Here is a 14466-nt window from a genome sequence, read left to right on the forward strand (position 1 = left end):
CCTGCTAAGATGGGCAGTAGCTCCACAGGGGTGGGGCGCAGGCATCCAGTGATAACACGCAAGGCTTCGTTGATCGGGACATCAAGTTGTTTAGAGTGAGCACTGCGCGCCCAGACAGGTGCGCAGTACTCAGCAGTTGAGTAGACCAGGGCAAGTGCTGCTGTTCGCAGAGTTCTTGCCCCGGCACCCCAACCGGACCCGACCAACCGTCTCAGCAGTGAGACGCGGGTGTTGAGTTTCTTGCGTGTTGCCAAGAGGTGTTTACGGAAAGTGAGCGACCTGTCCAGGGTGACCCCAAGGTATTTAGGGTCAGGACGAGGGTCTTCAGGTGTAGGACGAGGCCGGCATAGGGTAAGGGAAGCCCCATCCGGCTTCCGCACCTCGAACCTGATCTCACGATCCGCTTCCCAATTGTATAGGTGGAAAGCTTGTGTCACCGTCTTGGATTCGCTGAGCTTCAATCTCCAGTTATGGAGGTAAGCCACTAAAGTCTCCATGTCCTGGCTTAGAGTTCCCTCCAAGGCCTGCCAGTCCCTGTCGGAGTGCAGCAGCGCGATATCGTCTGCGTATGCGAACCTCCGTGAGACTGTGGCAGGCAGGTCGTATGTATAGATGTTATACAGGAGGGGAGCCAGGACAGATCCCTGGGGGACGCCATTTTTCAGGCGCCGCAACCTGCTTTTATCTCCGTTACTGGTGGTGAGAGTAAAGCTGCGGTTCCAGACAAGCTCCATGATCATTTTGACCATGTGCCTGTCTGGAAGCAGGCGGAGAAGTTTGCAGGTGAGGCCGCGGTGCCAGACTGTGTCATAGGCAGCAGTCAGGTCTATGAAGACGGCACCGGCCTTCTTTTTCGCCTCAAAGCAGTCCTCGATGTCCTGGGTAAGGAGGGCGACCTGATCCACCGTGGACTTCCCACGTCGAAAACCCGCCTGCTCCCGGGGGAGGTGGGGGTCTATGATGGGCTCGACACGGGCGTGAGTCAGGCGCTCGAGGACTTTAAAGGGGACGCAGAGCAACGAGATTGGTCTGTAGCTCGATACGTCATCCTTTGGCTTGTTCGGCTTGGGGATAGCGACAACAGTGGCCCTTCTCCAAATCCTGGGGATCCGGAGTTGGCGCAGGCAAGAAGACAGGAAAACTCTCAGCCAGGACTTCATTGCAGGGGCAGCGTGGAGCACGAGTTCTGGGCAGATGTTGTCAGGCCCAGCAGACTTGCCTGGTTTGGTATACTGGAGGGCAGCTGTGAACTCCTCCGGTGAAAACTCACCGGAGATGTTACACTCGCTAGATGTTGTTGTCCTCCAGAGGTCTGCAGTTTCCTGGCGCACCGCCCGGGAAAAATCTCGATTTATCCCGGTATATGCCCCGTTTTTCACAACCTGTGCTGCAATAGCATTTGCGGTAACGGGGCATGTTCGGGGTGCGCGCTCAGACCTACCAGTCAAGTTGTTCAAAGTGCTCCACGCGATACGGCTAGTGTGCGAGAAGTCGATGGAGTGGACTGCCTCTTTCCAGCGCTGGTGCCTCTTCCTTCCAAGAGTGGAAAGAAGGGCAGTGGCTGAATTGTTAGCCTCCGGGCCATAGGGAGCCCGGAGGAAGGCGCTGTAGAGGGTCTCGCACTCGCCATCCCAGCATGGTTTGTAGTTCTTACGCCGGCCGCGTGGGATGGCTTTTTTGGCCGCAGATGTTAGTGCCCTACAGAAGTCCTGGTATGCCTCGTCCACGTTGGGTGTGTCTGGTGGTGGGAGACACCGTGTGGACTTGGTATGGAGGCGATAGAGTTTCCAATTGGCCTTCCGGAAGTTCCATCGCTTCATCGGTCCGCTCGGAACTGTTGTCACGAGTTCGGGCACCGATATCAGCGACGGTCGGTGTTGCGACCTGGGGAACATTCCTAGAACACGTCTGTCGGGGAGCTGGGTGTCCACACCGACACTCACGAAAGCCAGGTCAGGGTTCGTGTCAGTGTTATGCCGAGCGGAGTGAAAGCTGGCTGGGCCCTTCGGGTTGTAGAGAAGGTTGAGCGAGTTGCGCTCTGCCCAGTCAGAAAGAGTTTCCCCGCTCGGTGAGGTGGTACTGTATCCCCACCGTGTATGCCGGCAGTTGAAATCACCGGCATATACACACGGTGGTTCAAGCACTGGCAGTGACACTGGCGTGAGTTGTGAGGGTGGTGGTTTGTAGACGTTGACAATTTTGATGTCGCCAAGAGAATGAGAAGTGGGCTCGGGTTCGGCTGTCTTAGACACCCGGGCTTCCACATGATGCTTCGATGATTTGTCTGAGGCTGAATCTCTTCGTGATTGACAGCAAATCAGCAATCTTGAAATATAAAACACTGCCAGAGCATTTTGAAATTTTCATTCTGTTGTTCCTGTTCATATGGAGCATTTTACAATCTTTTAAGTGACTTTCTTTGTCAAATCCAGCATCTTTATAAATTGTATCTGTTTTGGAGACTGTACTCATATTTAGACCATAGCTGAATATTAGCTTACCCTACTTGAAAGACCAGCAGGCACCACTCGTATTGGGCCTGTGTTACATTGTACAGTAATAATAACAAGTGAAGGGGCACTTGCATTGCAGTAGGCCCATAATTATAAAAATAGAACAAAACTATAAAATATAAAAAAAACTGTGTTAATACCACTTACTAGTAACATTTATTTTTAAATGCATGTACATTATCTTAGCCTTTATTATAGAAAATATATTCATTATCGACAGTTAAACAAATGATATGATGACATATTGACCACGTCCATAGCCACGCCCCCCACACAGATTTTGGCAAGCTGGTGTAAACTCTTAATTTTCTTTAATAGTGGTTAATAATATGAGTGGAATATCAAATACACCTCCAGCTTGGTAATTGTTAAAATTACACGCCAAAACATGTTCAGTGTTTGAACAAACATTGCTACACACTACAATGATTAGTTAACATCTACTTCAAAATGTAATAATTGTTTTCTTGTATCTCCTCTAGTCACATGCAGAATTATTGCAAGAAAACCTGTGGTAGTCCATGTTTTTAAGGCAGGAAAAGTGTCGCTAGCATAGATTAGCAGAAAGCAAGAGATCCACTGAGAGACAGCTAGATAAAGGCAAAGTCATGGTTTTACAGTAGAGTGGCACCAGAAGCAGTAGCACTAGCAACAAACCCACAGCAAGTCAACACATCAAAGCACTCAAAAGAAACATTGTGGCAGCGTGGTGTACACACCTTGGCATTAATATAAGGGTCAAAGGGCCCACAGCGTTTGAACTCTTTATGGTCTACAGAGCTCTGGTAGGGAGGAAGAAAAGATAAGCTGATGTTTTTGTTCAGACAAGCAATGAATACATGGATGATCATAAGTAAACATGAGAGCACAATTAAAAGTGTTAATGACCAATCAGATGTCATGATTAGGTTGGGCAAAATGACCCACATTGAGATTTATCCTACGATCAGGGTGTTTTGGTTCAATATATAAATCTCATAGTGGGTCATTTCCGTACACCCTAAACAAGCCAGTCTGCAGCGATTGGTTTAACTAATATGGTTAACAAGGTTAGAGAAAACAAGCACTTCTCACACGAGCAGGGCTCAAAGCATTTCCAGGGTGCATGGTATCAGGAACTTTGTCAAAGTGTGAGTCATGATGCTGGGAAGCGCACGGAGTCACATTCTTATGGACATTCATTTGGTGCATCACACATGCATTGCTGATATAATATTTTACCATTTGATCACTAAAATGACTTCTAAGAACAGCAAGTTTTTTTAATTCAAGATTGTAGATATCATTCTGTTGGTCTTAAAAATGGCTGTTGAGATATTTTCCACAAAACAATTGATGATCTTTTTTAATCACAAAACCAATGTATCTGACATTGTAAAGGCAAGGCCCGACCTGTTCGTTGAGTCTGGGGTGCGAAGGTCCTTGGTGGACGAGCAACCTGACAATGTGCTCATCTCCTTTCCATGCTGCAAGGTGCAGAGGGTAACAGCCCTTGTTGTCAGCTATGTTGGTCAAGGCCTCATTTCGTAGTAGCAATTCCACCACCTGACTGAAGAAAGGATGAGGCAGAGTATAAACTCTAGTAAGATACACATAGATTTTGCAAACTTTTAAATCAATAGCATGATATACTATATTCTCTGGGGACATTTTGCGGTGAGGGCAGGCCTCATGTAATGTGGAAGATAAATAAACGTGGCATTAACCACTACCTGTGTCCATTTAAGGCGGCATGGTGTAGAGGGGTGTATCCAGTGCTGTCCACACAATTCACATTGGGACCTCTCCATATGCTGGTCAAAACAGACAATATCATTTGTAGTATATACCAAAAATAACACACCCAACAATTAGCTCATTATTTTAATTACTTTTTATTTACTTTCAATCAATCAATCAATCAATGTTTATTTATATAGCCCTAAATCACAAGTGTCTCAAAGGGCTGCACAAGCCACAACGACATCCTCGGTACACACACACACACACACACACACACACACACACACACACACACACACACACACACACACACACACACACACACACACACACACACACACACACACACACACACACACACACACATACACACATACAGTCGTGGTCAAAAGTTTACAAACAATTGTGAAGAACAATGTCATGGCTGTCTTGAGTTTCCAATAATTTCTACAACTCTTATTTTTTTGTGATAGAGTGATTGGAGCACATACTTGTTGGTCACAAAAAACATTCATGAAGTTTGGTTCTTTTAGGAATTTATTATGGGTCTACTGAAAATGTGACCAAATCTGCTGGTTTAAAAGTATACATACAGCAATGTTAATATTTGGTTACATGTCCCTTGGCAAGTTTCACTGCAATAAGGCGCTTTTGGTTGCCACCCACAAGCTTCTGGTTGAATTTTTGACCACTCCTCTTGAAAAAATTGGTGCCGTTCAGCTAAATTTGTTGGTTTTCTGACATGGACTTGTTTCTTCAGCATTGTCCACACGTTTAAGTCAGGACTTTGGGAAGGCCATTCCAAAACCTTAATTTTAGCCTGATTTAGCCATTCCTTTACCACTTTTGACATGTGTTTGGGGTCATTGTCCTGTTGGAACACCCAACTGCGCCCAAAACCAAACCTCCGGGCTGATGATTTTAGGTTGTCCTGAAGAACTTGGAGGTAATCCTCCTTTTTTGTTGTCCCATTTACTTTCTGTAAAGCACCAGTTACATTGGCAGAAAAACAGGCTCAGGGCATAATACTACCACCACCATGCTAGACGGTAGGTTTGGTGTTCCTGGGATTAAAGGCCTCACCTTTTGTCCTCCAAACATATTGCTGGGTATTGTGGCCAAACACCTCAATTTCTGCTACTCACTACCTAACTTAAATGCTAACATGAATACATGACACATTAACGTATTGTTCTTTTACAAACATTATACCCCAATTTAAACTTGCATGAACACATTGCTGTCTGAGTAACTATGCTATCAAACCTACAGGCCGTGCTCTATTAGAACAGAGTGGTAGAAGATCCACACACGGACGTGTCTACAACAAGAAGTGTACCCACGTTACATCACAAACTGGAAGTGAAGAAACAACTCTTTATCATTAAATACTCTTAAACAGGGGTGTCGAACTAATTTTAGCTCAGGGGCCGCATGAAGGAAAATCTATTCCCACATGTGCCGGACTGATACAAATATGGGATAACAATTTAAAAAATCAAGACAACTTCAAAATGTTTTGTTTTGTTTGTTTTACGTTGGCCAAAAATAAAACAAGCACATTCTTAAAATGTATATATTACAACTAATCCTCTTGGCAAAACATTTCAAGTTAGTTAAAGTTAGTTGGGGAAAAATTGGTGCAGTTTCAAAATCACTATGAAGAACACAATGAACTTAGAGGTTGTCTCAGTGTATTTACAAAGCCATTAAACTTTAAGCACTTCCTGTTCAGCATTTTCATGTTGGCATTTTACCATTAAAGACGTGTTTGGAAAAGCAACCAAGTGTTTACTCAAACCGGCACCTTGGTGAAATCCACAACATATTAATTTATCATCATTCAAATATTGCAGATATAATATAATCAAAACAATTGTCAAAATGACAGCATAATAGCCAAATTAAAAGTTGCATAACTACAAACTTAACCAATGTGAACATGGTAGATTTAGACATAAAATAAAATAGAACAAACAACAAATGTAGAAACACACGAGGGCTGGGCGATATGGCCTTGTATTAATATCTCGATATTTTTAGGCCATGTCACGATACACAATATATATCTCGATATTATGCCTAAGCCTTGAATTAACACTTGATGCATATAATCACAGCAGTATGATGATTCTATGTGTCTACATTAAAACATTCTTGTTCATACTGCATTAATATATGCTCATTTTAAACTTTCATGCAGAGAGGGAAATCACAACTAAGTCAATTTACCAAAACTGTATTTATTAAACAGTTATTAAGCAGTGGCACAAACATTCATGTCATTTCCAAAACAGAAAGTGCAAGATTGTCAGAGACATTTAAAAACAAGCTACAAGTGCACTTTTGTGCATGATGACACAAGATATTTAAATAAGTGTCACGTAAAAATGAGCTGCATATCAAATAGTATATGTCCTACGGTGTTGATGTGGAAATAGTTGCTTAGGCATTTAGTTGGTGTGGCACCGAACGGAGATTTTAACATGATGTAAAGACATATTCCCGCTTGAAGCCAAACCACCGTCAGACGATGGTTTTCTTGGGAATTAATTATTCCTCCATTTGTTACCAGATTCTCACCTTCTTTCTCTCGTATTACCACTCAAACCACACCGTTAGCTGTTAGCATCACAGCTAACGTTACCATGTCGCTACCTCTCGCTCCGCGGGAGCGTGTGACGTTGCTCACGTGACAGTATGTGACGTATGTAAGAAGGAGCGCTTGTTTTAAAGTCTCTGTGAGAAGGAGAGACAGGAAAGAGTGAGAAACGCATGCAGTTTAATGCCTCACAGCTAAAAGCAACTGCGTGAGAACGTATACTCGAATATCCCGATATAGTCATTTTCTAAATCGCACGGAGACAAACCCGCGATATATCGAGTATATCGATATATCGCCCAGCCCTAGTTTCAAGTGTAGTAGAATTTCTGACCTTTGACCTATATTGCATGTCTAATGGGAATGTACGCTCATTTGATTTCTTTCCTATTCTGTGCCAGTGGGACAAAAGTGAATGTTAAGTCGTGCCAACCTGTCTACAGAATGTGTTGACTGTCTAAAGGATTCGAGTTGTTATGGAACAGATAGGGAAAAGATAAAAGACATTGACGCACTCGATAAGGAACGATGACGCACAAAAGACATATAAAAAATGGCAGAAGACCGGAACTCGAGGGTGATTTTTGGCTTGTGTGTGTCTTGTTTGCTCTGGAGTGACATGTGATCTGTCTGCACGGCCAACTCAATTCAACCTGCACTTCTGATAATGGGTAAATAAATTTGTTGTACTAAACTACTTTTGTTGCCTGTTTAAGCTTCGGATAATCCACTATACAAATTGGCGTCACGAACAGGATGGTTTAGAAGCTACAGGTCGACAGCCGCTCTGCTCTCTCTGTCAGGCAGACAGTGTGCTGCACGCGCGCATAACAAGGTAAGCAGTTTGCTTTAAAGTGTAAACATTTTCTGCCTGGAGAGAGCCGGATCGATAAGACTAATTGCTGAATCTATTTTTGATAAAAGATAGGTTTAGTCAGGTTCTCCAAAAACAACCTGGAATGGGGTAAATTATGGTTGGATTGAGTTGTTTTATATGTGATCATTTGTCTGTGTGTTTGTTGAAAACTTGTGATTTCTTGTTTTTAACATAAGGGGATTGTTATTAGAATTTTGGTGGTTTGGAGTGTAGAAGCACAGACGATGTGAGACGAAAAATTTCTTTTAACCTCTTCATCCTCTGTCGTTGCTGGCAGAGGATGCTTCTTTCTGCAAGTGCATCAGAATTAGCCATAGTTGGACAAATATAAATTTAAGGCAAGGGTTGCTAACTGGTGTGACATTTGGCCCATATAAAATTGATACGTCTGTGAAAGTGCGAGACACCTGTCTATGTGGAAACTGCAGCGGTCCCTAGTCCTTGTGACTCAGCGTGTAAAAAAGCCTCATATTAGGTGACCATTCAGTGACTCCGGTAAAGGAGATCAACTGAGCCAAGTTGTCACAAATCTGTTTAATGGCTGCAGAATAGACAGGTGGCGTCTCGGGCTCCATATGGTAGAGCTTTGGTGAAACTTGGTGAAACTGTATGGGACTGACCAGACACGATGTCTGTAGGTTGCTGGGTGATTCCTGGTGGTCCTATGGCGCCTTAGAGGCCAGTGATCCGTGTTGGTCAGTTTGATAACGCAGGTGCTGCTCCAATGAAACGGGTTAATCGCCGTTTTATGAGCAATGATGGAACCTGGTTTTTGTGTTATGAGACGGCCGATTCCACAAAAGCACGCGTGCATTAGTTGTTTATATTGGTCCGGACCACGGGGGCGTGGTTTGTGGGATAAAAATGTGTGTTTTTTAAATTTATATATATATATATCTGCGTATTGTAATAACATTTGTGTAGCACCTGGTTTCTTATCTGTTTTAATTCCCCTCTGAAAAAATCAACCTCTCCCCTCACGCTTTTTTCGCACCCACGCTGATCTGCAAGAGCTGGGAAATTGTCGGTTATGTGTGTGCGTGTGAGAAAATAGACAAAGTTATGTACAGAAAACACATGAGTGAATGATCCATCCATATAATTATTTTCTTCCGCTTATCAAGAGGTTGGATCGCGGAGGCAGCAGCCTAAGCAGGGAGGCAGCAGCCTAAGCAGGGAGGCTCCCCCTCTTGGGCGCTGCAAGCGAATTCCAGTCATTTGAATTTGTTTTTAACTATACTGGTGATTGTGACTGTGCGATATTACAGTTGTTTTACACACTGAGATTTTGAGTACGGGAAAAAAGGCTCTTGCTCGCTGGTAAATTCTCTGTGTGTGAGTGACTGTGTGACGCATATAAAAATAAAAATAAAATAAAAAGGAGTCTCAGCTGGGAGACATTTTGAGATAAGAGTGTGTGCGTGTGACGAGGCTGTGTGAGTGACAGCTGCGTGAGGCATTGGTTCGAAGAGGAGTGACACTGATAGCATTGAGCTAGGTTGGCATTGTTTAGCATAGCATTGAGCTAGGTTAGCATTGTGTTAGCATAGCATTGAGCTGGGTTAGCATTGTGTTAGCATAGCATTGAGCTGGGTTAGCATTGTGTTAGCATAGCATTGAGCTAGGTTAGCATTGTGTTAGCATAGCATTGGGCTAGGTTAGCAAAAGTTTGCTTACTGAGGCATAGTAAGGCTAAGTTAGCATCTAGCTTGGCATTACTAAGTGTGGTTGAACAGTTATTCGCGGTCTGTAGAGTGTGCTAGTAGTAGGTGCTTGCTAAGTCCAGTAAAATAATTGATATATGGAAAATTACACGTTTAAATATCAATAAATAAATACGGATTGTGGGACATTGAAACATTGTTTAATTCATCATTCATTTATATGTTTAGTATACTTTTTTGGTACAGCCTTGATGCTCTGCTGATCCATCCAGTTTCTGTGTGGAAGTTGAGACAAACACACACGCACGAACATCATAGATTAGGACACATTGTAACTTTGAATTAATAGTTATACAACAAATAAATTAATAATATTGAATTTAAATTTGATAAAGATAAATTGATCATACATTGACATTTTAATTTTTTTTTTAGGAATAAACACACAATAAAATAAAAGTTACATTTATATTCTAATACATCTAAGGGCATCTGTGAAACATAGAGTCTGAAGAAGTACAGATAAGAGCCACTCAGCGCCATTGTCAAAACAAAACGTAGAGAAGCGTTAAACAAATTCTAATCAGAAGGAAGACAGACCAAAATATGAGAACTTAAGTAAACAGACAGCAAGTAAACCAGAAATAATAATGTAAATAAATAACAAAGAAAGCAAATTTCTATGTGACATTGGTGCATGTAGAATTACAAATAGAGAATAAAACTAAATGGAAATAACTGTCTGCAAGATGAGCATGACGTCATGAATTGTGCTCGGGTTAGTAATAGATAGATAGATAGACAGATAAAACGTTATTGATTCCTTCAGGAGAGTTCCCTCAGGAAGAAGAAGTAAAAAGTAAACAGTAACTAATAAGGGTATAAATGGAAACAGAATAGAAAAATATTACAAGGAAAAAAAAAATAGAACAGTAAAATAAGAGAAACTAGGCATTAACGACCATGATATAAAAAAGTATTGCACTGTTATTGTTTTGCATTCCCGGTCATCTTAGCCCCCCCAAAGAGGAGTTGTACAGTGTAATGATGTATGAGACAAAGGATTTTTTATAGGCTAAACCAGTAGTTCTCAAAGGAGGGTATGGTGTTTCCGCCCGGACAAAAAAGGGAGGTACTTGAAGGTATGCCAAGGGGTACCTGAGATTTTAAATATTTTAAAAGAACGACAATTCAAAATCCTTTATAAATATAATTATAGAAGAATAATTCTTCAACAAAATAAATATTTAGAATTAAGTTCACGAGCCCAGATGGATCTCTATTACAATATCCAAAGAAGGTTGATGATTGATTATATGTATAGAAATCTTTATTATAATTTAATCACTTGTTTAATTTTTAAAACGTTTTAGTTATTCTTATATTTTTTGTCCAAATAAGTCAAGTAAAACCACAACAAATGAGCAATATGGTGCACTGTTATAAAATTTAATAAATCAGAAAATGATGACATAATGCTGTATTTTATTTCTTTAGTTTACTGGGAAAAAAGGTTGAAAACCACTGCCCTAAATCATATCTAAAGCTAAAATTATTTTATAAGACTGATTATTTTGGATTATTGTGTTTGTATTGTGAGAGAAGGAGAGAAAGTGAGAGAGAGAGGAAGAGAGAGCAGGTGAAAAAACAGATTGAGGGTGAAGAGGATGGTTTGACAAAATATGGGAAAAGGATGTTTATAACCTTACAGATGTGAATGGTTTCTAGGAGAACAGAAAATAGAAACATTGGGTGAAGTGTAAGGAAGAGATGGATACAGGATGTTGTTTGTAAAGGAAAACGAAAGTGAAGAAAAGATGAGAAAGTGACAAATGAAGGTATTCGTAAATGGTATGCTGTTGATTGTGGTTAGCTGCAAGTTTGTTTAATTGTTTGTTTGTTTAGTTGTTTAAGTGAAATGGGAAGAAATCAATAGGAATAATTACATGCAAAATGGAATAAAACTATGAGTGCGATAGATAATGAATGAATAAATGAAATAAGTTTATTTTGGTCATATAATCAACCATCAACCAATTTGTGTGAGCAGTTTAACAGTAAATTAGACATATTAACAATCATACACATTTACACACAGCAAAGAAAAGAAAAAAGAATGACAAAAAAAGAATAGGCGGAAGCCAAAGCTTATATTGGCCTATGATATACAATTACTGAACATTAAATTACCTGGAACATCAATGTTAAAAGATGAAAGTAATTGTTACTATATTTTATAATGTTCAAAAAACTTTACCTTTCAAGGGTCTCCAAAACCATAACAAAAAACTACATGTGTTCAGCTCATCACTGAGGATGGTACATTATTTAACTCCTAAAACTGAAATACATTTGTGTTTTTATTTTATTTTACTTGACCTATTTCAAAAATCAATATCCCTTGTAAATGATAGTTTTCTCCTCATAATGTAAACAAGCTAAGAATACAAACTGGAAGGCTGTTGTTCTTTACTTGGAAACATAATTGCCATTGTTTTAAAATTAAATTATCTGAACATTTAACACATTATGACTTAAAAAAAAAAAAAAAATGGATTGATATGATCATAATAATAATGCTTTGTGTATTGTGAAGTGAAGTGAAGTGAATTACATTTATATAGCGCTTTTTCTCAAGTGACTCAAAGCGCTTTACATTGTGAAACCCAATATCTAAGTTACATTTAAACCAGTGTGGGTGGCACTGGGAGCATGTGGGTAAAGTGTCTTGCCCAAGGACACAACGGCAGTGACTAGGATGGCGGAAGCGGGGATCGAACCTGCAACCCTCAAGTTGCTGGTACGGCCGCTCTACCAACCGAGCTATACCGCCCCGTATTATTGAAATTAGCCTTTTAATTTTAAGTATTGAGTCTATATTTCTTCTATAAACATTTCCCCAAACTTCAAAACAATATTACATATGGGAAAATAAATGAATAATATAACATGTGCAGACATTTCTTATTCAGCATGTGTTTAACTTTATACCGAATAGCAATGGATTTGGATATTTTTCTTTAATATGTTCAATATGCGGCTTCCAACATATTAATGATCAATTACTATTCTCAAGAATGTAGTTCATATACTCTGTCAATTTCCACTTGATTCAACTTTAATTTTTGTTTCACAATTTGACTTTGCACCCTGGACAGGTCGCCACCTCATCACAGGGCCAACACAGATAGATAGACAGACAACATTCACACACTAGGGCAAATTTAGTCTTATTAATTTCTACATATTGAGATCTATTACTTAAAATAACTACTTAACCACTGTTGTGAAACACTTTTAATTTATGGGAGTATTGGGATAGGATTGAGGAAGATGTCTGCTGTGGTGGTGGTTAGTTTGGAAATCAATTTAATAAAAGTAAGTTTAAGTCAGGTAACTTTGAAGTGCAGTCTGACATTTTAGTTTGGAGTAATTTATAGTTTTATTTAGACATTGCAGTACACCATACCATACGCCCGGGAATCGTTTTTGGTGATTTGGCTCCAAAATTTTTCATAGTCTTTGGTATGACTCGGCCGGGGTTTTGGGCTTGCGACCTGCCGATTTCAGGGCGGACACTCTAACCACTAGGCCACTGAGATGAAGGAGGCAAACCAAATCTCAACAGCTTTCAGTTAGCTATAGATTTTGAGAGTATAATGCGAATAACTATAACTTTACAACTGTTTTCTGTGAATAGTGTTGAATAATAATTACAAATAACAGCCTACATTAATAATTAGAATAAGAGCCGATATATAAAGTTAAAAAAAAAAAAGAGGAGAAGTGTGATTAGGCATGGCGCTTAGAGCTTGGCCTTGTGTGTTTTGTTGTGACTAGGTTGGATAACAAGCAAGGAAAGGATAGGCAGCTTTGTTTGTGTGGCGTTTTTCATGCAACAAAGTGAAATGAAAGAAAATAAAAGCGAAATTAAAATGCAGACAATAAAAATAAACAATGCGGACGTTAAAAGTTAAAAGATTAAAAGATTTAGCTGAAAGATAAGGAGAAACGTGAATAAAAACATTCCTTTGTTTTGGAGAGTATCACGCACAGCGGGAGGTCAGAGTGCAAGCATGACAGCTTGCTCGCGCCTACTGATAGACAAATGATAGTTTACATTAACTTATACATAATCTTTAAGTGAATTAAAAGGGTACTTAAATACACATGAAGTAGTACGTATAATCTTTGAATTAAGGTTATTGATTAGCAATTAATGGGATAGTTAAGACTGTAATTTTAAAACGTGATATGCAAAATTGAACTAACCGAGAGGATATGAAAACGATGGGTGTACATGTTTTGAGTTCCAAATTCTGGAGGAAAAAACCTCAACAAAACGTAAAACCATTCAGACGGACTTGGGTGGTAGCCACGGTTGTGCTAGGTCAAGCGAGGGTGGAAAGGATGTGCAGCCGGGGGACTGCCAACTTCTCTGAACAAGACAAGCTCCAAAGTTGTAGCCAGAACATGCTCACAAAAAATACAGGTGTGACAGCAGGACGAACAGCAGGATACAAACAGACCCCTGCTGGACATAAGTGTCAACGGACAATGTTCAACACAATCTTTGAAGCATTCCTTTGTGGTCAACCTGCACACACCTTGTAATGACCTGCTTACGAACTGTGCCCTGACAATTCAATACCGCACAGAAGGAACTTCCTGATGTTGCCTGACAGCACGACATCAGCTGACAACTACTAGGGACGCCTCCCAGGAATGAGTGGAAGACGGGGACTGCTCCAACTGTCCTAGCACTGGCTGACTGAGGTGCGTCCGTGTGTCCTGCCACCCAAACCGGCAAAGTGTATGATCACCAATTGGACGACTCATAATAGGAGCCTTTTGACTCTTATATATGGTGGGACTCAAGGTATGGCCGCTCATGTGAACTATCCTTACAACAATTAGAATGGTATAAGATGGACAACTAATGACCCACATTGTTCCCTCTGTCCTCCCTACGAAACCAAAAATGTAGGTCAAATGATAAAACAGGGCGTAGCTGCCGCTGATTGAACCGATACGCAAATACCACATTTTCAATTATTTCAGTTGTCTGTTAAAAACATAGCTATTGGC

General features: G+C 40.6%; 1 protein-coding gene across 3 annotated transcripts in view; it reads right to left on the minus strand.

The window, feature by feature from the left end:
- LOC133653679 (ankyrin repeat and SAM domain-containing protein 1A-like) overlaps positions 1-14466 on the minus strand; it is a 121703-nt gene that overhangs the window by 70231 nt on the left and 37006 nt on the right. For 2 of the 3 annotated variants that reach the window (XM_062053230.1, XM_062053229.1), the window contains exons 2-4: positions 4226-4306; positions 3906-4062; positions 3233-3295 (exon numbers count right to left, since the gene is read on the minus strand). In XM_062053230.1, coding sequence (XP_061909214.1) covers positions 3233-3295; positions 3906-4062; positions 4226-4306 — 301 coding nt within the window. The remainder of the gene's footprint in view (positions 1-3232; positions 3296-3905; positions 4063-4225; positions 4307-14466) is intronic. The other variant, XM_062053231.1, reaches the window with a different exon arrangement.

Source organism: Entelurus aequoreus, linkage group LG07, assembly GCF_033978785.1.
Source record: "Entelurus aequoreus isolate RoL-2023_Sb linkage group LG07, RoL_Eaeq_v1.1, whole genome shotgun sequence".
Lineage (NCBI taxonomy): Eukaryota > Metazoa > Chordata > Actinopteri > Syngnathiformes > Syngnathidae > Entelurus > Entelurus aequoreus.